The following is a 25,274-nucleotide window of genomic DNA, read 5'->3' on the forward strand; positions in this document are numbered from 1 at the left end:
ATGTATTTTGGGTGATAAGAATAATGTTTGTCAGGGACTATTTCTTGTATACACTCTTGCATCGTGGCTATTTTTAGACAGTAAGTTGACATTTGATCTAGATAAACAATGACCTAATACACTGGTTATTGAAGATTTTCCGATAACTTACTTGCTCTAAAATGTTTCAAAGTATATTTCACTTTGGATATTAATGATAATTACACTTGATTGCAGTAAATAACTAATTTGATCAGTTTGACATTTCTGAGGTTACGGTGACCTGTCAATTATGTCTACGCTTGGCATAGTGACTGTTTATAACTTGGATGTCCGTTTTCACATCAAAGTCATAGATTCATGATAAAGTATTTTTCTGCAGTCTAATCTAGATTTGCAATATTCAGACACATAGAGGACAGCATATACGTTCCCATATTTCTTGCATTTGTAGCAGCAATATGACAGTCGTTTTGTGTTATGACATTTCATTGCCGATAGTTCAAGGCAATATTGACTTTCTGTTTGTCCGTTTCTCTGTTAATATTTGCCAAGTATTTTAATGAATCGTGTTACTGTCCGAATTATTAAAGGACTTATAGGACAACACCAGTACTTGGAATGGGGGCATATTTTGTCCTATAGGCCTATATTTGTCAATAGTCTTAGCGTACGTTTGACGTCTGACAAACTGTCCTCCCAGTCGCTTGGTCTGAATCTATCCTTGTCCTAAATATCATTGTATCAGATATTAGCACAAATTCTGTTTGTTCAACGTGTTCAATCTATTCGGACACTTTGTACATTATAAGGACAATAGCAATTGATAAAAGAAACTGATTGTTTTGTAAATTTCACTTGTAACGGAGATGACCACCAAGCAAGATGGCGGCCGCTGACGCTATGTTGGCGTAAAGATATTGTCCATTTAATTATAACAAATCGTCTCGATGTCCTGATTATTTCTACTGTGTCCTAATTGTATTCGGACAAATAGGACAAAACAAGGACATTTTGTAATCACTTACTTGTGTTGGAAATGACATTACCTATGCCATGCTTGGGATATGAAAGCCATCCAACTTGTGTCCTGATTGGCTAAAAAAGGTCACATGACCTGTTAATGATGCCTATAAATACGATCACGGGTCAAGGTCTAGAACAGTTCTACTTAACATTCACTACCACTAGGTACATATTTTGATACATTTTTAGGCCAAATTTAGAAGAAATCTCTTGACATTTTATTACTTAAAATAACATTTTCTTAAAACAATAAAGCTAATATAACTTAATATTATTACCTCTTTGGAGACTGAGCCCTGTTAGTAAAATCCTTTAGACTTAATAGTAGTTGGTCGAAACTGGGGGTATTTATTGGCATCATTTTTCATCACATTGTTAATAATTTATGTCCACACTGTTGACATTTAAAACCAAAATTAAACATAAAGTTTGTAAACGCCATTACAAACTTGGACTGCTAAATTTCATCTTTGCTTGTGTTATTTGTGTTTTCACTAGCACCCTAAGGGTGTTACAATATCACGGGGTGTCAGTTTAATGTGGAAGGAAATCAGATAATGATGCAGGTCTCAGACGTTTACCACTTCGGTGAAACCCACAAACACGGGTATGGTGCTGACAAACATAGAAACATAATCGGGGCGAATCTGGATGGTAGGTTTCTGGCGTGCCCAGGGGAGGCAACTCTGCACAACGAATTGTGGCCCCAAGACGACTGGGCCCCAGCTCCTCCTCAGCGCGTGATATCTTCGTTTCACTCTCGGTAACCAGTTTGGGAGCGGCTATTACAAATCTTAAAATTTGCCCTCTTACCCCAAATGTAGTGACGTTTATACATTTGCTTATGTCCTCATAGTGAATATTGAAAAGGTTTACCCCTGGCCATATTTCCGAGATGAATTTACATTTTTCTTTGTTTGATCAGATTGGTTCGAGATTGCAGACGAACGAAAAATCCACCAACTTCCCCCTTACATTCTTACTATATCAATTACAATGTAGTTGTAATGGAACAGAATTACAAACTGACAATCAAAGTAAATAATTAAGCTGGGGCAAGATTATTCGGCGTCAAGACAGTCATCACTTGTTTGTAAACATAACTGTCATTCCGTTGCGAGTCCAAGCATGATTGTGATCGCCAATCACAGTGGCAGCGATGGTGCAGAGAGCTCCGCGAACGGGATATCGCTGTGAGGAGCTTGGACTAGGCCATCCGTGCACTCCCAGATTAATAAAGGGAGAATCTATCGGTATCGATCCACACAATAGAGATCGATGACATGCATCAATTCAGCGAGCCTGACCACCCGATCCCGTTAGTCGCTTCTTACGATAAGCATAGTCGCCTTTTACGGCAAGCACGGGTTGCTGAAAACCTATTCTACCCCGCATCCTCACATATATATATAAGCAGCCATCAAGGCAAATCTCACTCAACTTGCATGCTTCGTCGAACACCACTTAGATGTGTTTTCCGTTACTGACTTGGACTTCATTACAAAGATGCAGGGGACTTTGAGAAATGTGTCAAAATGTGAGAAACAGAAAACACTGAAAGACTATTTTATGTAGATGAGGTGAGGTGAGGTGAAATTGGGTTTAACGTCGCGTCCAAGATTATTGCACTTATATAGCGACGTGCATGCACGTGTAAGTGTGTGTGTGGCTGCTTGTACTAGTCCGGACTGATGCCGATTTATAGTGCTAGCTCACTGAGATACCATGCCGCAGTTTAACACGAATACCCCACTCAGACACAGTATACTGACTCCGAGCCGACCAGTCCTTGTTTTAGCCCCTTAATGCCGAGCGCCAGACAGGGTAACAACAAGTACAATCGTTTAACGTCTTTTTGTATGACGCGGCCCGGGATCGAACCCTGGACCTTCCGCTCTCCGGGCGGACGCTCTACCACAAGACCACGGAGGCGGTCTTATGTAGATGAAGCAAGTTGCCAAGACAGTAGCACTTGCATTTACACGAGGAAACGTGTGTCGTTGATGTGTTTAATTCAGTGAGTAATGACTCTATTGTTATGTATAAATGGGAAAATTATTATTATTTTTGCACATTCATTAATTATAAATTAAGGAATGAATGAATAAACAACATAACAATATTAATATTTCGTTTTTAATGATTTTATTACAAGGTACACACGGTTATTATCTATCGTGAAGACGTCCGATTTTCGATCACAAATCACTTAATTTCGTTAATCCGACATACTCGTTAATCCGACACAATCATGTGCAACCAACGATGTCGGATTAACGAGACTTGATTGTATTGTACAGTATACAAGTGTTAAGTTGTGGAATGTTAAAATGGAGTAATGAAGCGGAACAGACATGTTTAAGTTTTTCTTAAAATGAATATTAGTATGTCAGTTTACAAAAATAAATCAAGGCAGGATAACAACAAGCACCACATTAACGTCTTTTGGTATGACGTGGCCGAGGATCGAACCCCGGACATTCTGATGGTACTTGTTGTTACCCTGGCTGGCTTTTGGCATTAAGGGGCCGAGACTAGTACAAGCTAGACTGGTACAAGCAGCCACACACACGTGCATGCACGTCGCTATATTCGTGCAGTAATCCTGAACGCTACGTTAAAATCCTATTCCACCTTACCTATCATTACACACCTCCATAATGACAAAACAATGTCGCCTACGATCACCGAACCTGACCACCCGATTGAATCAGTTCTTAATTGTTTTAAAACATGACATGATAGGATTACAGCCAATTACTCCATTCCTTAAAAATAATGGAGCGTTCGAGGCAAATTATTTTTAAGGAATGGAGAGTTACGAGGATATTCCCCTACTTAAAACTCATCCCTACTTTTACACTTTGACTAAATATTCTTTTTTTGAAAATATTTGAAAAATAAACCAGGACTCTTTGTTGTCTGTACTTATGCTGCGTGAGTCGCCCTTGCGTGATGCACGAGGAATGCGTTCTCTGCCGCTGTTGCACGTGCGCCAAGCTCCGTCGCGCGCTGACATTTACAAAGCGTGCTACACGGCTCTTTATAATTTCGTTGGGCCATAAACTAGTATTTATCAATCGCTTGCACATTGTTAATACATGCTGACGGGAATAATAGGAAATATAGAGCCCCGAACAAGGGATATTTGTATTACCTAATTTGTATTTTCTCGCCAAAGGCTTATGTAATTGCTATAAATATGAACACTGTTGTAGGTAACCTGCTCTAACACAAAATATATCCATATTATATAGAGCTTTTAAGTATTATGCAAAATTATGAAAATATTTCATTATTAATTTCTCACCACACGTTCATGTGCCGCCGTAGCTGAGGTTGATAATAACACGTTATCAAATCAAACGATCGGGGTTCGAATCCCGCTGGCAACACATGTTTTCGGGAAAAAATATAATTATTCACTTGACAATATATGTAAAAAATAGTTCCGTCTGTTACAAGTGGAAATTTATTCAAATGTTGGTTCAAGATAATGTACATTTGACAAACAACTCTCAATTCCTGAAAAAATAATGGAGCGTTGAAACAATAGAATGACGTCATAGAAGTGTTTTAACTTCAAGGAAAATGAAAGGTCTGCTTCGTGTGCAGAAAAAAAATCAGTACATTGTTGTCGAGACAAGCATCATCCGGCCAATTGTCAGGACCGTTTAACCCTTGCTCATTGAGGAAAACACGATGTGAAACTATTGACATTTGATGTTGTTACTTTAAGTGCTTAAGAGGTTGCCTTCCGCCTTAACAATGTCGGCTGACCTGTCCCTCTTTGGGACTTTGAGTAGGGGTACACATATCTATTGTGAGTTTGGTATTCAAATAATTTCTGTTTTTGTATTGATATGATTTCTATTTTGTATATTAATGTACTTTCATTTTTATTCTTTGGCTGCTCTGTTTATATACGTTCGAGCAGCTGTCCATCTCTCATAGATAGAGTTAGTTTGGCCTTCGCTATTGCACCTCTTGGCTTTAGGAGATCTATGACAGATAGCGGATCTAACTGCAATTCTTGTTTTAACCGAGCCCGGGCTGGGGCATGGTCTTGACATTCCAGTAACATGTGAGTAATGGATTGAGGTTGATTGCAAGATGGACAAACCTTTTTATTGTGCTTTTTGTGACCGAGTCTCAGGCGTGAGATGGCAATTGCAACTTTCCTTTCATTTGAGTATGAGTTTGGCTTTCTGTGGATCTTGGGTTGAATTTTGTACAGCCATCTGCTGATCTTACTTGCGTCCCACTGGGCTTGCCATCTTTGGGCTATTGTTGCTTTGATTTTGCTTTTTATTTCTAGTATACTAGAGGGAATAGGCTGTATCTCCGCTTTGTCTAGAGCTAGCTTCGCCAGTGTGTCTGCCTTTTCATTTCCATGAATATCTATACTGAACAGCAAAAGTTCCTGTGACATTGAATAAGATTTAATGCAGTTATGTTTTTTACCAAATCTGAAACAATTTCGGTTTGCAACAGATAAAAGACTCATGTAAGTGTTCAAATGGTTTAATTTGCCATACCGACTTCAGAAAATGCGTGATTTCATAAAAAAAACATGAACATGCCAAAATGTCAATTTACAAATCAATAGCGTGTGTGTCCACCTCTGGTTGCGATGCAAGCAACACATCTTGGTCTCATGTAACGGACCAGGCGTAGCACAAAGTCCTGTAGGATATCTGTCCATATCTGCTGGGGCGTGTTTCGAAGTTCATGGAGTGTCTGTGGAACACGTGGTTGACGTCGAAGGCGCCGATCCATCTCAACCCACATGTGCTCGATTGGTGAGAGATCAGGGGAGCGAGCCGGCCAGGGGATGACATTCACGTTGTTTTGTTGAAGAGAATCATGAACCAGTCGAGCAATATGAGGCCGGGCGTTGTCATGTTGAAAGGTAATGGCTGGGCCATGACGACGCAAACACGGTAGAACAACAGGGCCGATGATCTCGTCGCGGTAGCGCTGTCCATTGAGATTTCCCTCTACCACTATCAAACGGGTCCTCTGTCTTGCTGTAATCCCACTCCATACCATAACGCTGCCGCCCCCAAATCGGTCTTCTTCCATGACACAATGATTGACGTAACGTTCACCTCGACGTCGGTACACTCGAATCCGTCCATCGCTGTCGCTAGGGTGAAAACGAGACTCGTCAGTGAATAGAACTTTTACCAACTGCATGGCCGTCCAGCGTAGAGGCTGTCTGCACCACTGTAGACGTGTTTGACGGTGGTTTCCTGTCAAAATGGGACGTCTGGCGGGTCTTCTGGCGACAATCCCTGCACATCTAAGGCGACGACGTTTGTGAAGATATTCGTCGAAGGCTAGGGACGCTTCTTGCAGTCACTGTTGCTGGCTGGAATCGATTTCGTAGGTGTGTTGTTCGAATCCAGTTGTCTTGTCGATTATTGGTTTCGCGTGGCCTGCCACTCCGAGGATGGTCTCTGACTGCATTCGTCTGTTTCCAACGTTGCCATAAACACCAAATGTGTTTGGTGTTTCTGTGGACGTTAAATTGTCTTGCAACATCACGTTGACTCGATCCTGCTTCAAGCATACCAATGGCTCGCAGTCGCTCATTTTCGGACAGGCGTGGCATTTCGTAATGTTGAATAATTGCGTAATTTTGTTGTTTTTCTGAGTGGTTGTTGTCAGCACGATGCATATGGAATCCTGTTAACGCACATGTTTTCATATCCTTTCTTGGGTAGTCAAATGCATGGGGCTTGCATAAAAGTCAACTTTTGCATGGAATGCATGCTTTTCTGTAGCAGTTGCGTTTTTGTGACTTGATTCCATACATGTACTACAATATTGAAAACCAAACTTTACTTGTTTGAAAAATACACTATAATATTAGTGTCACAGGAACTTTTGTTGTCCTGTTGCCCTTGGTCCGATAGTTTTGCATATTCGGCAGTTTCTGACGCTGATGGCTTGAAGTGCATTTAGCGAGTCTGATAGGACGACTTCCTTTGCGTCCGGTAGTTTCGGTATGAGTTGACATTTGTACACGTAACGTTACTATATATATATATGTATGGTGTAGATACTGGCTATTACTGACACGGGACGCTGAGCTGAGGAAGACGAGGCGAGGCACAAGACATTGATATACTGGGAGTAGGTAATCTATTTGATTTGCCAAGTGATCGTTGTAGGCTTAGAAACACATTCAACTTAATTAGAACCAATCTGCATGTAATTTCATGACGGCAAGTGTGGCCTTTGAAGGTAATTGGCCTTACGATACGAGCCGGATTATGTGAAATGTGCAATGAATACGAAAACAAAAAGTTTCAAAGAGGCCTCTATCGATCTTCGGATCTAGCCAGACAATGTGAAAATCGATCTCAACTTCGCTGACAAACACAACTTCGGTGTGTGCAGGAGTTGCCGCTTGTCCACACTTTTATCCGATATTTTGCCTTTTTGTGATTCGCTTTTGCTGGAAATATCAACCGTGTCTGTGTCTTATTTTCCAGGGAGCCATGAGACGCGCTTCTTTAATATTTCTGACGCTGGCGACGATGTTGTCAATGACGCCGGTCTTGTCAGAAGGCGCTGGGCACTCTGTTTTATCAGAGAGGAAGAAATTGACGGACGACTTTTACAAGCCTGACATCGAGAAGTTCTGTAGCCTGGAGGTGGCGTGTGATGGAGTCAGCGGGACTCGTATCCCCATTCAACTCCCCCGGGGGCGGGACGGCAGTGACGGAGTTCAAGGCCCCGCGGGTCCACAAGGAATACGAGGAAAGCCTGGAAAACGGGGACCGGCTGGCCCACCCGGGAAAGGTAAGGATAAGTACGCCTGTCTGCATTCACCACCTTCATCCTCTTGTGTTTGTTGTTGTTTTGTTTGTTTGTTTGTTTAACGCCGCACTCAGCAATATTCCGGCTATATGACGGCCGTCTGTAAATAATCGAGTCTGGACCAGACAATCCAGTGATTTACATCATGAGCATCGATCCACGCAACTGGGATACGATGACATGCATCAACCAAGTCAGCGAGCCTGACCATCCGATCCCGTTAGTCGCTTCTTACGACAAGCATAGTCACCTTTCACGGCTAGCATGGGTTGCTGAAGACCTATTCTACCCCGGGTCTTCAAGAGGCCCATCCTCTTGGGAATAACAGTAGTTGCATTGCCCTGTCCCCATGCCCCTCTATACATGTGTGTATATCTGCATACGTGAGCATACTTGTCATGTGAACGCATTTACGCATGTGCGTATATTTGCAAATTTGCATCATGTCTGGAGCAGGTGCAAATGTAAATATCAATCTGCAGTGTATGCATATGTTTAAATGTGAACGTTGATGATCGGATGATCTTATTAATATATCTGTTGATATGGCAACACACAAATTGTGAACAGTTCCGTTGCCATCCCCCCCCCCCCCCCCCCCCCCCCCAACCTTGGATCGTAGTTTCCTATCCCAGTTCGGGCCGAATATGTATCATAAGTTTTTTCAGCACCAAATTCGTGCTCGTAGGTTTCACTAAAGTTGTAAACGTCTGAGACCTTCGGGCTTTCCTCCCACACTAAGCTGGAATACAGTTGTAAACGTCTGAGACCTTCGGGCTTTCCTCCCACACTAAGCTGGAATACTGTTCAAAATGGCGTTAAAGTCAACTCACTCAGCATGATCAATCCTAGTGAGTGAGTGAGTGAGTGAGTGAGTGAGTGAGTATGGTTTTACGTCAATAGCAATATTCCCGCAATATCACGACCAGAAATGGGCTTCACACATTGTACCCATGTCGGGAATCGAACCCGGGTCTTCGGCGTGACGAGCGAACGCTTTAACCACTAGGCTACCCGACAGCCCCTGATCAATCTTAAAGGGTAAAAAACATTACTTTCAGTTATATGGCAATGTGTACATCCGGCAACATTACCAGATCTTCTCGATTTGGGGTTTGTAAATGTTTAATGTATTGACGGAACCAGATGTACTAGGTTTGGGACAAGCTACAGTTTCACATGTGGTGCCTTTGCCAGCCTCTCTAGGGTTGTGGATACCAAACGTTGGCATGTAGCAGTGCGACCAAATTCTCTAGGGTTGTGGATAACAAACGTTGGCATGTAGCGATACGACCAGCCTCTCTAGGGTTGTGGATACCAAACGTTGGCATGTAACGATACGACCAACCTCTCTAGGGTTGTGGATAACAAACGTTGGCATGTAGCGATACAATCAGCCTCTCTAGGATTGTGGATAACAAACGTTGGCATGTAGCGATGCGACCAGCCTCTCTAGGGTTGTGGATAACAAACGTTGACATGTAGCGATGCGACCAACCTCTCTAGGGTTGTGGATAACAAACGTTGACATGTAGCGATACGACCAACCTGTCTAGGGTTGTGGATACCAAACGTTGGCATGTAGCGATACGATCAGCCTGTCTAGGGCTGTGGATAACAAACGTTGACATGTAGCGATATGATCAGCCTCTCTAGGGTTGTAGATACCAAACGTTGGCGTGTAGCGATACGACACACACATGCACACACACACACACACACACACACACACACACACACACACACACACGCCTGCATACATTTATATGCGGCAGCGTTATGGTATTGAGTGGGATTACAGCAAGACAGAGGACCCGTTTGATAGTGGTAGAGGGAAATCTCAATGGACAGCGCTACTGCGACGAGATCATCGGCCCTGTTGTTCTACCGTGTTTGCGTCCTCATGGCCCAGCCATTACCTTTCAACATGACAACGCCCGGCCTCACATTGCTCGACTGGGTTCAGGAGTCTCTTCAACAAAACAACGTGAATGTCATCCCCTGGCCGGCTCGCTCCCCTGATCTCTCACAAATCGAGCAAATGTGGGATGAGATGGATCGGCGCCTTTGACGTCAACCACGTGTTCAACAGACACTCCATCAACTTCGAAACATGCTCCAGCAGATATGGACAGATATCCCACAGGACTTTGTGCGACGTCTGGTCTATTTCATGAGACCAAGATGTGTTGCTTGCATCGCAACCAGAGGTGGACACACACGCTATTGATTTGTAAATTGACATTTTGGCATGATCATGTGTTTTTTTTATGAAATCACGCATTTTCTGAGTCGGTATGGCAAATTATACAATTTGAACACTTACATGAGTCTTTTATCTGTTGCAAACCAAAATTGTTTCAGATTTGGTAAAAAAACATAACTTTGCATTAAATCTTATTCAATGCCACAGGAACTTTTGTTGTTCAGTATAGTTAGCACATTTATGAGAAGAGTGTAGTGTAGAATACCAGGTTTTTTTTAGAATGATCAAGAAGTCTTATTTTAAATAATCTGATAAATATGTTAATAATTCAAACATCCTGGCTAATCCATACAAAACCAAAACCAAACTGAAATAGAATATGTTTGATATGTGTAGCCCATGTGACTCTGCCAGCAGCATCAAGCGACTTAAAAATTAAATAACATTGATGAGGTAGCCAATTTCTATCTGGAGTGATTGGTCTACACCAGGACTTGACTGCCCGTGACATGTATGTAAGCTGAAGTGGAGCTCAACCACATTCACCCAATACCATACTATTGCATGTACTTTTACCAACTTTCAGGAAATATTTGCACATTCTTATCTGGACATTTTAGTAGTTTTACAATATGTTGTTCCCCAGATTTCTGACCCATTACACAATATTGGTGTAACCATTGCATCAAAAATCCCGAAAAAATCAGTACAATTAATATCACATACTCTCCTTGGATACCTGTATATTGCCATTATGGCTTTATTTGCTTGTGATGCAAGGCAGAACTGCGCTTTAGTCCAGTTAATTCACAAACATTTTCCAAACCAATTATCTTTATATTTGTAACTGTAATGCAGTTTCAGCGACTGATTTGACTGGTTATAAACTTTCATCATACAGAATAATAGATGAAGGCCATAATCTTGTAGCTGTGTAGCTGTACGCTGCCATCTTTGCTATCAGCAAGTTCCCTAATTCTTAAAGTAATTCTCTACTCTCTAAACAGGGCCAATCTCATTAGCATCTTATCTCAGTTCTCGCTACCGCTAAACAAAGATCTGAGGAAATCCCATTACGGGTCATGCCAGAACGACCTTTCATCTGACCAATCAGAGCGTCGCTCACCATATCAGGAAAGTGTCATTGGGAATGTGTTTTCTAACCATGCACCCTCGTAAACTTAAACATGATGTATTCCGACCGACAGAACATCGACTGAAAACGTCCAAATCTTCGGCTAGCTCTTGCTTCATTGTGATAATCACTGGAACGGAAGAGACTATGTATTGCCCGTGGGAAGTACTGCCATACAATCGAGGCCATCTATCAGCAATTTAAAATGTTCGTATGTTAAGGGGGCACGGGTGGCCTAGTCGTCTAAGGCGCCGTGATTCGCTGTGCAGAGTTGCGTCGATGGAAACGCCAGAAACCTATGATTGTGGGTTCGAATCCCGGTTCGCTCCGATTATGTTTCTAGGTTTGTCAGCACCATACCCGTGCTCGTGGGTTTCACCGAAGTGGTAAACGTCTTTAACCTGCATCACTTCGGGCTTTCCTCCCACATTAAGCTGACACGCCGTGATATAACCGGAATACTGTTAAAAACGGCGCTAAATCCAACTCACTCACTCGTTTGTTCAGTTTTCAAATTTCTAATCGAGAATTTGTGAGAATATGTTTCGAAGCGTAGTCGCCAGTTTGAAACTAGTGTCGTAGAGCTCGAGAAAGCTGCCTTCTGATTGGCTAATGTCGACTTATTGTCAGTCAGACCACTGGTCGGTCAAAGTTAGCGAAAGGTCGGTCTGACGTGACCCGTAATCATCCTCAAAATCTCCAGGGCTAGCCTTTCGGTGAACCTAACCCCTACACTCATGTCTGTAGGTCTCGCAATATTAAATTACCTGCCCTAGATTTTCATTAACATTTTACCGACCAATAAAACATCGAGACGAGGAGGACCCTAGCGTGGTGATCTACCTTCAGTTGTTGGCGATGTATAGCCTGTTTTTATGTTGTATTGTCAAATGTTAATATATTTTTATATGCTCTCTGACTAGTTTTATGTAAATCTGTGATATTCTAGTTATTATACTGCCCTTCGTCGGCAGAATTTTATACAGTTTAAAATATATTGTTAATGTCAAATTTTGTTTCGTCACGATATGGCTGAAATATTGCCGATGTGACGTTAAATATTAACTCACTCACTCACTCGAGATGAGGACAAAGAAAATGGGTAAGGGAGGTAACCCGTATTGCCAACAAACCAAAGCTTCCGCCAGTTTTGATGGACACGAAGATATCCCTTCATTCAAAAAGATATTTGAGAGGTTTCCTTTGCGTGTCAGTCAGGTTTTTTTCAGTTTTGAATTTCTCGCAAAACACCATAGTAATGAGTAGGACTGGCCGCTGTGTTGCTGATATGCCAACACATCATTGATATATTAGATGTTTGTTTTGTTTGTTTATTGTTTAACGCAGCACGCGGCAGTATTCCAGCTAAACTGACGGCCAAAAGAAACGTTGCCAACGAAATTTCTAGGATAAAATATGTCCAACATAATTTGAAGCAGCAATAACAATTGTATTGTAGAAATTCAACAACAAAGTCCTTGACCTCCAACAGGGAGGGACCATTAGGGCCATTCGTCCAGTATTCGATCAACAACATTGGTTACAACTTTAAGGTGACGACGGCCCAGACCGTTCAAATTGGGATATGACCTCCATGAGCGGCAATGCATCTTCGAATGCGGCGTCGAACTGATTAGACAAGCGTCCTCACATCGACTGCAGGTATCCGTTTCCATTCCTCACGGAGGGCAACGATCAACGCTTGTCTCGTGAAGGAAGGATGTTGACGTTTCCGAAGACGACGCCCCAGCTGGTCCCAGAGATGTTCTGTGGGTGACAGATCTGGTGATCGAGGTGGCCACGGCAGGACAGTCACGTTGTTGGCGTTGAGGAAGCCTCTAGTAATACGGGCTTTATGGGGTGTGGCGTTATCTTGTTGGAACACCGTCCGTTGCTGACGCTGGATGAAAGGAAGAACCACTGGCCGTAAGATATTGTCAATGTAGCGTTGTGCTGTCAGATTACCTTTGATGATGACAAGTTCCGTCTTCTCGTCCCCGCAAATGCCGCCCCAGACCATCACACTTCCGCCCCCGTAAGGTTCTACGTTCACCACGTCGTCGATAAACTCGCGTCCGCCCATCAGGTTTGAAGAGTTGGAACCTGCTCTCGTCACTAAACAGCACTCGTCGCCATTCCCCTTGTTGCCATCGCTGAGTTTGCCTGCACCACGTCAATCTGGCACGTCGATGTTGACGGTCCAAGGTCATGCCCTTGAAAGGGCGATAAGCCGGGAGACCATAATGTCGTAGTCGTCTGGTCACTGTTTGTCTGCTGACCGGATGTCCTAAGCTGGTGGCAGCTGATGACGTCACAGTAAGACATCTGTTCCTCAGATGAAGTACCCGTAAAAAGCGGTCATCCTACGGGGTCGTGGCCTTTGGTCTGCCACTCCATGGTCTGTCTGCGGTTCTGCCAGTCTGTTGGAGACGTGCGACCAGTCTGGTAATGGTCATCTATGAGCAGTTCATGTTAACGGCAACCGCTCTCTGTGTCGCTCCCATCTGCAGCATACCTATGGCACTCTCCCTCTGGACAGCGGTCAGTCTTGGCATGTTCGTTGGTGTTATTATAAACCTATAGCAGATTTTGCCTGTTGTTTACGATACAGCTCATTGACACATAATGACCCTAGGGCAGGTTGTCCGGTAAGAAAACCTCAGGTGTAGGTTTTACTTTTGAAAAGTAAAACCTGCTCAGTAGTCAAGTTTTACTTTCTAGGAAGTAAAACATCGGATATTGTAAAACCAGAAAGAACCACAACACGGACCGTTCTGTTTATTCAGTGAAAATTCAGAATTACAGAGTAATGCCGATCTGCGTCCTTGGTTTCCTTTGATTCACCATGGCCACCTTGTTTAGGTCCGACAGTTTCAGTCTTTGCCTCATCCTCGTTCTCCGAAGATCTTACCACCGTGCAGGAAGCGGTTTGAGTCTTCTTCTTAGGAGGGATGTAGAGCATATCAGATAGAGAAAACTTCTGTTCATCTGAGGAACGCTTGTAAATTCTTACAGCTTGCGATGTCCTAAAAGTATATGTGGATTGGGTGGTCAGGCTAGCTTGGTTGATGCATGTCATCGGTCCCGAATGCGTGGATCGATGCTCATGATATTAATCACTGGATTGTCTGGTCCAAGCTTGATTATTTACAGACCGCCGTCATATAGCTGGAATATTGCTGAGTGCGGCGTTAAACAATAAGCAAACAAAAAACAAAACTGTTCTGACGCAGTACTAGAAGGCATTCTAAATGTCACAAATTCTAATATCCTTTCACACATCTTAAATAGATTGAGAACATTTAAGAGCAGTTTCGGTGTTTGAGATATTGGCTATGGTAGTGCAGGGATGACGTTTTTACTTCTATTTAAGTGTCTGTCTTATTCTAGAGGTGTAGTCATTGTATTTACCAGTTTGTACGAACATCTAAGCCTTTACGCCTGACAACTACGCACGCTGGCAGACCCGTGAAGATCCGGGGTAGAATAGGTCTTCAGCAACCCATGCTTGCCATAAAAGGCGACTGTGCTTGTCACAAGAGGCTTAACACTAACAGGATCGGGTGGTCAGGCTCGCTGACTTGGTTGATGCATGTCATCGGCCCCAGTTGCGTGGATCGATGCTCATGGTGTCAGTCCCTGGATTGTCTGGTCCAGACTCGATTATTTACAGACCGCCGTCACATAGCTGGAATATTGCTGAGTGCTGCGTTAAACAACACTCCAACCAACCAACCAACAGACAAACGGTGGTATGCAGTCACAACACAGCCCCACAATGTACTGTGTGGAACGCCGGCCTGTATGAAGCGTCGTAAAATTACTTACCCAGTGTTGATAGATTTACGAGTACGTCAATGTGAAAGTTTGGGATATGACATTTAGGCAAGAAGTAGGCATCCCCATGGGCCCCAATTTTTCAAGAAATGACTTCAATATATTTTGCGTTTATGGAAGTATAAATGTAATATATTTATATGATTCGGAATTTCCTCTTGGGTTGGCAAAATCAAAACATGGGAATGCGGCCATGAAGTCTTACTTAAGCTTCAGATATATCGAGCATCTGATATCGTTCAATAATGGTTAAATAGCCAATTCCCTTCCACTGTTTTACCCATCTACACTAAACATAAGAAACCAGTGAGACCGCCTTATCCTTTATATACTTAGAACTATGCATAAAGATTCAGTGACAAAAAGATCTGCACAAGATTGTATGACAAGAGGGATGACTTTCACCTTTCCAATGGTCAGCTTTCCCTTTTTGTCAAGCAATGTTCCAGTGGCTTCAGTCTACATTTTTCACCCAAAACCGGCCCCTACAGGAGATAACGCATGGGTAAGATCAAGCGATATCTACATATCGCTGCAATGAAATTGCATCACATTGCTTCCAGACCACTGTGACGTCATTGCTACCTTGACGTCACAATCAAATGACATCACAAATGGCTCTGCTACTGAAGCTGTTAGCAGTACTTTTTACACTTAAGACACTGCTTATTACTGTCTACAAACTGAAAAAGTTTGTAGAATGATGTTGGATGATAAATCAAATTTCACCCTCGTGTCTTTTGATATCAAATATATCAACACTCGTTGATAAAAGTGGAGAAACTCCTCGGCAAGCTTCGGAGTTTTTACACTCTTATCAGCTTGCCTTGATATACTTGATATCAAAAGACACTCGAGTGAGATTCTCTATTTCACAATTTTGGAGGTACAATCGAGCATGGTGTCGTTTGTTCAGGGTTACAAGCTTTTAAAACGTTGTATGGAGCATTCCAATTCCCCATTTTGACTTGTGCCATATCGTCCCTTGTTTGTTGTGGTGAATATTTCTACATGGTTTTGTTTTTAAAGCATAATTTGATTTTAAACTTTTTAAAAGAACTCCAGAACTGCTGATGGATCTCTTAGACATCTTATCTTTGAAAATCAATAAATTTGTATTTTCGCCATTAGGAAATATTGTAGGGATCATGTCATTACAAATTCATGTCTTAGTCCAGTCTTCATTGAACCAATTTATTTTTACACGAAATTACCCAGCCACAGATTATCTTTTTACAAACTGTTGCAGGAATGAGTGATGGTTAAATTGACATAATCAAACCTAACAACAGGTCTTTCAAATTTCAATTACATAAAACAAACTCGGTATACTTTCTTTTGCCCCTCAGTATTTATCTTCAACAATGAATATACTCAAAGGTGTATATCCCCAATAGTATAGACCACCCCCGTGATGTAGTGGTCGAGCGTTCGCCCGGAGAGCGGTAGATCCGGGTGCCATCCCCGGCCGCGTCATACACAAAGACGTCAATAGATTAAACTTTAAGGTATTTGTTGTTACCCTGTCTGGCGCTCGGCATTAAGGGCTAAAACAAGGACTGGTCGGCTCGGAGTCAGAATACTGTGTCTGAGTGGGGTATTCACGTCAAACTGCGGCTTGGTATTTCAGTGTGCTGGCACTATTTATAAATCGGCATCAGTCCGGACTAGTACACACTTGTGCGTGCACGTCGCTACTAAGTGCAATAATCTTGGACGGGACGTTAAACCCCTTTTCACCTCAGCTCCTCACCTCAACAGTGTATATCCTCAACAGTAAATGCGCTACAAGCATGATCTCCAATGGTAAAGTACGTCTTTATTCTCACTGCACATTCTATTGAAACTAGGGGCGGTCGGGTAGCCTAGTGGTTAAAGCGTTCGCTCGTCACGCCGAAGACCCGGGTTCGATTCCCGACATGGGTACAATGTGTGAAGCCCATTTCTGGTGTCCCCCGCCGTGATATTGCTGGAATATTGCTATAAGCGGCGTAAAACCACACTCACTCACTCACTGTTTAAACTAAATTCTATGTGCTTGTCTTTCCAGCCAGCACTGGAGTAAGACCATCGGCTTTTATGGTGGGGACAATCGCCCATCGCTACCCCGCCAGCTACGAGCAGCAGTCTGAAGTTTTGATCTACGACTCTGTCTCCACCAACGTCGGCGAAGACTACGACAACCAAACAGGCATCTACTCGGCGCCACTGAATGGAACATATAGCTTCACCGTAACTTTCGCAGCTCACGCAGGGAAGGAGGTAGGTGACGAGGAACATAATCACGTACCTAAAGCTGATCTGTTCAGAAGGCCCTTAAGGCTGGGCAGTAATAATGTTGTTCACAATATAACAGTCTGTCGCTGTCTATTCAACAGCCGCTGGTAGGCTATGTGAGTGAGTGAGTGAGTATGGTTTTACGCCGCTTTTAGAAATATTCCAGCAATATGACGGCGGGGGACACCAGAAATGGGCTTCACACATTGTACCCATGTCGGGAATCGAACCCGTGTCTTCGGCGTGACGAGCGAACGCTTTAACCACCAGGCTACCCGACCGCCCCGGTAGGCTATGTGAGCACGGGAGTAATAGTTTTGTTCACAATATAACAGTCTGTCGCTGTCTATTCAACAGCAGCGGGTACGCTATGTGAGTGAGTGAGTGAGTATGGTTTTACGCCGCTTTTAGAAATATTCCAGCAATATCACGGCGGGGGACACCAGAAATGGGCTTCACACATTGTACCCATGTCGGGAATCGAACCCGGGTCTTCGGCGTGACGAGCGAACGCTTTAACCACCAGGCTACCCGACCGCCCCGGTAGGCTATGTGAGCACGGGAGTAATAGTTTTGTTCACAATATAACAGTCTGTCGCTGTCTATTCAACAGCAGCTGGTAGGCTATGTGAGCACGGGAGTAATAGTGTTGTTCACAATATAACAGTCTGTCACTGTCTATTCAACAGCAGCTGGTAGGCTATGTGAGGACGCAGAGTAATAGCGTTGTTCACAATATAACAGTCTGTCGCTGCCTATTCCACAGCAGCTCGTAGGCCGTCGGCGGATGGGGACGGAGGGTCGATAACAGTGTTGCTTACTATATGAAACAGTCTCTGCTTGTCATTTTTACAGGCAGCTGGTGAGTTGTGGACGAACGACACCGTTGTAGGTCGAGTGTGGGCCATCAGCCGCCCCTCCTGGGCCATGTCCTCAAACACCTTCGTCATCCAGCTACGGGAGGGGCAGGGGGTGTGGGTCAAGCCCATCAAGTCAGCAATGCAGCTCTATGGAAACTTCTACTGCACATTTACAGGGCATGCCTTGTTCTACGACTAAATAACACCCTGTGCTAGAGCTAATACACACGTTGTCCTAGTCCCAACACACATTAACCCCTTGCTGTAGACCCAACACACATTAACACGTTGTGCTAGACCCAACACACATTAACACGTTGTGCTAGACCCAGCACACATTAACACGTTGTGCTAAACCAAACACACATTACCACGTTGTGCTAGACCTAAAACACATTATTACGCTGTGCTAGACCTAATAAACATTAACACGTTCTGCTAGGCCCAACACATATTAACACGTTGCTGTAGACCCAACACACATTAACACGTTGTGCTAGACGCAACACACTTTAACACGTTGTGCTAGACCCAACACACATTAACCCCTTGCTGTAGACCCAACACACATTAACACGTTGTGCTAGACCCAACACACATTAACCCCTTGCTGTAGACCCAACACACATTAACACGTTGTGCTAGACCCAACACACATTAACCCCTTGCTGTAGACCCAACACACATTAACACGTTGTGCTAGACCCAACACACATTAACCCCTTGCTGTAGACCCAACACACTTTAACACGTTGTGCTAGACCCAACACACTTTAACCCCTTGCTGTAGACCCAACACACTTTAACACGTTGTGCTAGACCCAACACACATTAACCCCCTGTCTGTAGACCCAACACACTTTAACATGTTGTGCTAGACCCAATACACATTAACCCCTTGCTGTAGACCCAACACACTTAAACATGTTGTGCTAGACCCAATACACAAAAGTTATGTAAAGCACTGTACGACTAGCATACATTCACAGCCATGTAACACTTTGTATTTAAATAATTCAAGGCATATTGTGTTTTTTTGTTTGTTTGTTTTTGTCGAGAAGAGACAGTCTTCATCCATAATTCAGCATGTCGTATTTCGGTATCCGGTATAAACTTGAGTGAGTGATCTGCAGCTTCCCGAAGGGACCACTTCACTCGTGAACATATTCTGTGGACGCGATTACTACTGCGTATGGGGCGGTCGGGTAGCCTAGTGGTTAAAGCGTTCGCACGTCACGCCGAAGACCCGGGTTCGATTCCCGACATGGGTACAATGTGTGAAGCCCATTTCTGGTGTCCCCAGCCGTGATGTTGCTGGAAAAGCGGCGTAAAACCATACTCACTCACTACTGCGTAACCAGCCAATCGTTAAGGAGTGACATAGAGTTGCAGGTCTCGACTCTGACCACCTCTGGGCGTTGTCCGCCGTCAGGGTCTCCATCGTCACGCATCTTGCTATAACAGACATAAACCTACCTCACTCACTCACTCACTCATCCACAGCGGCCAGAACCCAATAACACATTCGTCACGTGCTGCAAAGAATACAGTCTCTGTTCTGTAATTGTTTAACGCCGATATTCCAGCTATGACGGCGGTCTGTAAATAATCGAGTCTTGACCAGACAATCCAGTGATTGACATCATGTGCATCGATCCACGTAATTTGGATACGATGACATGCATCAACCAAGTCAACGAACCTGACCAACCGATCCCGTTAGTCGAGTCGTCTTTTAAGACAAGCATAGTCGCCTTTCACGGCAAGAATGGCTTCAGATTATTGAACTCAGTTGCCATATTGCCTGGCACATAAAAGATATGTTTTATGACATATTGAAAAAGATATCTGGTTTTGAGTATCTGGCTGTAAAGGCCTTTAAAAAAGTTAAAAAAAAGTTTCTGGTAGACACCTGCATGTTGGCGATATTTCCAAATTTGATGCATCAGTGACAAAAGTTATGTCAAGGTTCCCGCGGTTTTTCCCCAGTTGACTTGCCTTTGCATGTGTTTGTGACGGGTGCCACCATTTGGAAAGGATACGCTCACCTTTTCGCGAACACCTGGTATCATCACTAATTAATTTGGTTGGTTTGTTGTTTAACGCCGCACTCAGCAATATTCCAGCTATATGACGGCGGTCTGTAAATAATCGAGTCTGGACCAGACAATCCAGTGATTAATAGCATGAGCATCGATCCACCCAATTGGGATACGATGACATGCATCAACCAAGTCAGCGAGCCTGACCACCCGATCCCGTTAGTCGCCTTTAACGACAAGCATAGTCACCTTTTAGGGCAAGCATGGGTTGCTGAAGACCTATTCTACCCCGGAATCTTCACGGGTCCATCACTAATTGATAGTGATTCATTAACACATGCTTGTGATATAGTCAAATCGTATAACCGACTTATGTATATATATATGCTTTTAGCAGTGATTTCTTATGAATATGGAAAAGTTTTTAGTGCCTTTTATTTCAAGTAATTTTATAAAGTCAAAACGTGTTGTAAACTCAATAAACAGGGAGCAGTGATATCGGAACAGGTCGTAATTGTCATATATAGTTGTGGTTGACAGACCTATCATTTCCCCAGAATGTCAAACACGCACGTATCACCGCTGAGAGTCGGAACACTTCTCCACATTTGTGTTGAGTAAACATGGTTAATGATTAGCAGGCCAGATATCCGGGATATGGCTTGTTTAACAACAGATCATAACACACGAGGCGTGATGATGCTGTGTGACGTCGATGATGGTGGAGATATTGTCACACAGAACACGTCCGTCACTTCTCCAGCTGCCCCAGTGGATGAGTGAGGTCGGTGCGGGGACACAGGAGAGGGGACAATGACAGGAAGTCGCAGCTTACCAACGCCAGAAAATTACCGCCGTTGGCCGCATGCGGTGTTAAATAATGATAGAAATTGCGGGATTTGCTCCCTTGAATAATATCAATTTTCACGTTGAGCAAATCAGTGTCAATCTGCCTGAGATAATTTCGGTAAGTTATGAGGGCTTGTCGTTTCCCTCTGCCCCGCAGGCCGGTTAGTGCTTCGGGATATTACCTTCGTTTGTTGTTTAACGCCGCGCCCAGCAATATTCCAGCCATATGAGGCGGTCTGTAAATAATCGAATCTGGACCAAAGAAACAATTTATTGACATCATGGCCATCAATCCTCACAATCATGACACGATGACATGCATCAATCAAGTCAGTGAGCCTGACCACCCGATCCTGGTAGTCGCCCCTTACGGTAAGCATGAGTTGCTGAAGACCTGTTCTATCCCGGATCTTCACAGGTCTTTTTTTTAATAGTGCTAGTTCCTCCTATTGAGACGATATTTAGACAAGTCCCTATCTTGACCTGTGGGCTAGCTGACTGTATACTTCACATGCAGGGGCACCTGCTGTTGCTGTCTGTCCATATGTCCCACTGGGGCCATAGTTGCTGGCATCCTGAGCATACTGTCCCATGACTGTAAAAGACATTTAAGTGTATATTACACGGTTATGACAAAGAAGTATGATGCACAATCAAATCATTACAAAACCCTATGATATTTTTTATTTAAAGTTAACACGATATACGGCTTTTCCATTGGACGAGAGGTAAGTCACATGCCCGCGAAATTGACGTTCATAAGTGTATGAACGACACAATTTGACATTCATACGTTTTTCACGAGGTCGTGTTTTTGAAATGATGTAATCACTGACGGACTACTTCCACATTCATCGGGAACCCCTGGGAATTCACTAGCACGAATACGTACAGATGCGTTCTTTCTGATCATTTATACCCTTTAATCTTGAACTCAGCGTTTTAGTATGCATTGAGAAACGTCAGTGGGTTTGACTGCTATATTACGGCGGTCAATAATAATCACGTCTGGACCAGACAATCCAGTGAGCGACATCAAGAGCATCGATCTACGCAGTTGTGATATATGTAACGACATGCATCAACCAAGTCAGCGACCCCGACCACCCGATGTCGCCGTAATCCCTTCTTCCAACCATAGCCACCTCTTAATTACGACGAGCATAGGTTGCTGAAGCCAAACTCGAACACGAATCTTCACGGGTGCATCAGGATAGCGCTACCACCACTCACAACTATTCGTCAGAAGGTGTTACAGAAATGTGCAGAGACAATTCTCAAAATCAAGAGGAATAAAGGACAAGTGTTCTTGAATTACTTATGATAATGTTCTTGAATTACTTTTGATAATGTTCTTGAATTACTTATGATAATGTTCTTGAATTACTTATGATAATGTTCTTGAATTACTTATGATAATGTTCTTGAATTACTTTTGATTATGTTCTTGAATTACTTATGATAATGTTCTTGAATTACTTATGATAATGTTCAAGAATTACTTTTGATAATGTTCAAGAATTACTTATGATAATGTTCTTGAATTACTTATGATAATGTTCAAGAATTACTTTTGATAATGTTCTTGAATTACTTATGATAATGTTCTTGAAATACTTTAAATTTTGATAATGTTCAAGAATTACTTTTGATAATGTTCTTGAATTACTTATGATAATTGATATACGGAGAGCTCTGACGCACATTCTCTCCAGACATTCTCTCCAGACAGTCGGGTATATTCGAAAATCACAGATGATAAAGAAATACAAAGTTTGGTTTGGTTTGTTGGTTGTTTAACGCCGCTCCCTGCAATATTTCAGCTATATGACGGTAGTCTGTAATAATCGAGTCTGGACCAGACAATCCAGTGATTGATATCATAAGCATTGGTCCACTCAATTGGGATCGATGACATGCATCAACCAAGTCAGCGAGCCTGACCACCCGACCCCGTTAGTCGCCTCTTACGACAAGCATAGTCACCTTTTACGGCAAGCATGGGTTGCTGAAGACCTATTCTATCCCGAAATTTTCACGGGAGAGAAATACAAAGAAGAATTGATTGATAATAATGGGTGGATAAGAAAATGGAAGGTCTAGATGTAACATGACAATCAACAGAAGATGTTGGCGGTATATTTTAATGGTGCAAACAGCCAAGAAAGACGACAAGGGTATGTTGTTCGAAACTGAACGTTTGAGATGACTAAATCAATACGCTCTTTAAACATCATTGGCGTTTGGCTAGAATGTGTTTATTTGTTCACGTGGTACAACATGTGGTCGCCGAGCATGCAGATTAGCTGCATGCAGAATTGAACGTCCGTGGCCTGGCGGTAGTGAACAGCGGTTTGATTGACTGTTTGGGCTTGATACAGGTTCCAGTCTGCATGGTTTCTGTGTAATCGATCCAGAAATGATGCTGTTGACCTAGAGCGCCCTGTGCAGGGCCGATCATTAACATTGTGTGTCTGTGGAAACATGTTCGAAAGTCTGCAAAACGCAGACTGAGACACATTGAAATATTGGCTCCATCTAGCTGAGTTCTACCAGTTTGAAAATGCCCTACGTGTTCATCGGCTTGTAGACGACGCATCCCCAACCTGATCACAAATACAGTTGTAAACACTAGTAGAGAGCTTACGTATTACTGTGGATGAAAATCAACAATACATAGCGGTCAAGAAATCAGTGAGTGAGTGAGTTTGGTTTAACGCCGCTTTGAACAGTATTTCAGTTATATCGCGGCGTGTCAGCTTTATGTGGGAGGAAAGGCCGAAGTGATGTAGGTCTCAGACGTTTACCACTTCGGTGAAACCCGCGAGCACGGGTATGGTGCTGACAAACCTAGAAACCGGGATTCCGGGATCCGAACCCACAATCATAGGTTTCTGGCGTCCCCATGTGACGCAACTCTGCACAGCGAATCGCGGCGCCTTAGGCGACTGGGCCACCCGTGCCCCCCGATCAAGAAATCAAAATGACCACGTACCTCCGTTGCACGGAGGAACTGCATTGGCCACGTGCAATGTTTCGGGTGTGTTTTGAGCGTTTCCGAAACCGTTCTATTTCGGGCAGTCATTTTTCAAAGTTGAACTTTCCTCTGACGACCAATCATAAGATGTATATTTCATAATCCCCTATTTTTTGGACGAGTATTGTTTTAACGCGTCCCCCTAGGATACATATTTATTTGTATAGCATTGTAAAACAAACTACGTTAATAACGACAATTATTCATATCTTAGTAGTCCGCCATTAAATGTTCAATATGGGCAGAATTGGTTGAACTGACTTATCAAATCGCTCTGATAATATTTACAAATATGATTTGTCAATCGACTAATATGTCGCATAATAACACAATATGATGGCCTGCACCATGACTTTGATATATAGGCATTTGAATTAATCATAAACAATCTAGATTATACAAAAGCAAGTACTCTACATTAGAGAAAAAAACACGTAGAAGAGAGACTGTCTTACAGGCCCTGATACAAATATATATCAAATACAGCCCATGCAAGTCTATGATGTTTGGCAAGTCTAGATTACTGCAGTATCACGAAAAGAGAGTCACTGGGCTCCCTTATATTATATTTTTATTAAGATAACTGAATAACTGTTTTTTTTTGTGCGATATGTTCATTTAGAGACTAGATGTTAGTCTAAAGAGAGACATGTCTTGTGCAATAGAATATTTTAAAGATTATAAGTTAAGGTGACTTCACACGGGCAACATAAGTTGCCTAACTCTTAGACGTTTCTCAATCGTGTTGGCACACGACAAATATGTGTTGCAATTAGTTACTTTCTCTTCACTTCTCTTAAATGCCAATTCCATTTTGTAACAGGTGTAAGTAAAATCGTGTGGTATGTACACAGTATCTGATATTTGACAACCATTCTTAGGTCAAAATCAAATATCGCCAATTAAAGTTTTGATGAGAAGAGATCGATTTCTCGCCACCAGTCGACCTTGCTTCACAAATCAGTTATCAAACTGTTTTTCTCATTGTTCACACACACACAAACTTATGTGTGTAAAGATAAATCCACAAACATAAGTTTGTCGTGTGAAGCCACCTTTAGTCTAACCACCACTCATAAATATACTACTCAAAAGAAGTTAAGGATCACCTGATTCTTTCATATTGCTATAGTTAATCTCTCATGTCATGACAGATAAACTGTACCAGTATTAAAGAATCGGGTGATCCTTAACT

The 25,274-nt window shown here is 42.8% G+C and overlaps 1 protein-coding gene across 3 annotated transcripts; it reads left to right on the top strand.

Annotated features, from left to right (window-relative positions):
- Positions 1 to 5,070: 5,070 nt before the first annotated feature.
- On the top strand, positions 5,071 to 19,169 carry LOC139442671 (complement C1q-like protein 4). 3 transcript variants are annotated; one of them, XM_071223534.1, is made up of 5 exons: positions 5,071 to 5,089; positions 7,073 to 7,146; positions 7,509 to 7,818; positions 17,065 to 17,276; positions 18,147 to 19,169. In XM_071223534.1, exons 3-5 carry the CDS (start codon positions 7,515 to 7,517, stop codon positions 18,348 to 18,350), a joined length of 720 nt encoding a protein of 239 aa, XP_071079635.1. In that variant the 5' UTR covers positions 5,071 to 5,089; positions 7,073 to 7,146; positions 7,509 to 7,514; the 3' UTR covers positions 18,351 to 19,169. The 3 variants fall into 3 exon arrangements, with proteins under 3 accessions (XP_071079635.1, XP_071079637.1, XP_071079636.1); XM_071223536.1 differs by having other exon boundaries at positions 5,073 to 5,089; positions 7,073 to 7,150; XM_071223535.1 differs by lacking the exon at positions 5,071 to 5,089 and having other exon boundaries at positions 7,054 to 7,146.
- The last annotated feature ends 6,105 nt before the right edge of the window (positions 19,170 to 25,274 follow it).

This window comes from Haliotis cracherodii, unplaced genomic scaffold, assembly GCF_022045235.1.
Source record: "Haliotis cracherodii isolate W230 unplaced genomic scaffold, xgHalCrac1.p SCAF_5, whole genome shotgun sequence".
Taxonomy (NCBI): Eukaryota; Metazoa; Mollusca; class Gastropoda; order Lepetellida; family Haliotidae; genus Haliotis; species Haliotis cracherodii.

What these genes read in the sequence shown, in the direction of transcription:
- LOC139442671 (XM_071223534.1), top strand. Translation starts at nt 7,515, where the DNA reads ATGAGACGCGCTTCTTTAATATTTCTGACGCTGGCGACGATGTTGTCA. An exon ending in GGCTGGCCCACCCGGGAAAG is followed by an intron (nt 7,819 to 17,064) that starts GTAAGGATAAGT and finishes TTGTCTTTCCAG; the next exon opens with CCAGCACTGGAGTAAGACCA. An exon ending in CAGCTCACGCAGGGAAGGAG is followed by an intron (nt 17,277 to 18,146) that starts GTAGGTGACGAG and finishes TCATTTTTACAG; the next exon opens with GCAGCTGGTGAGTTGTGGAC.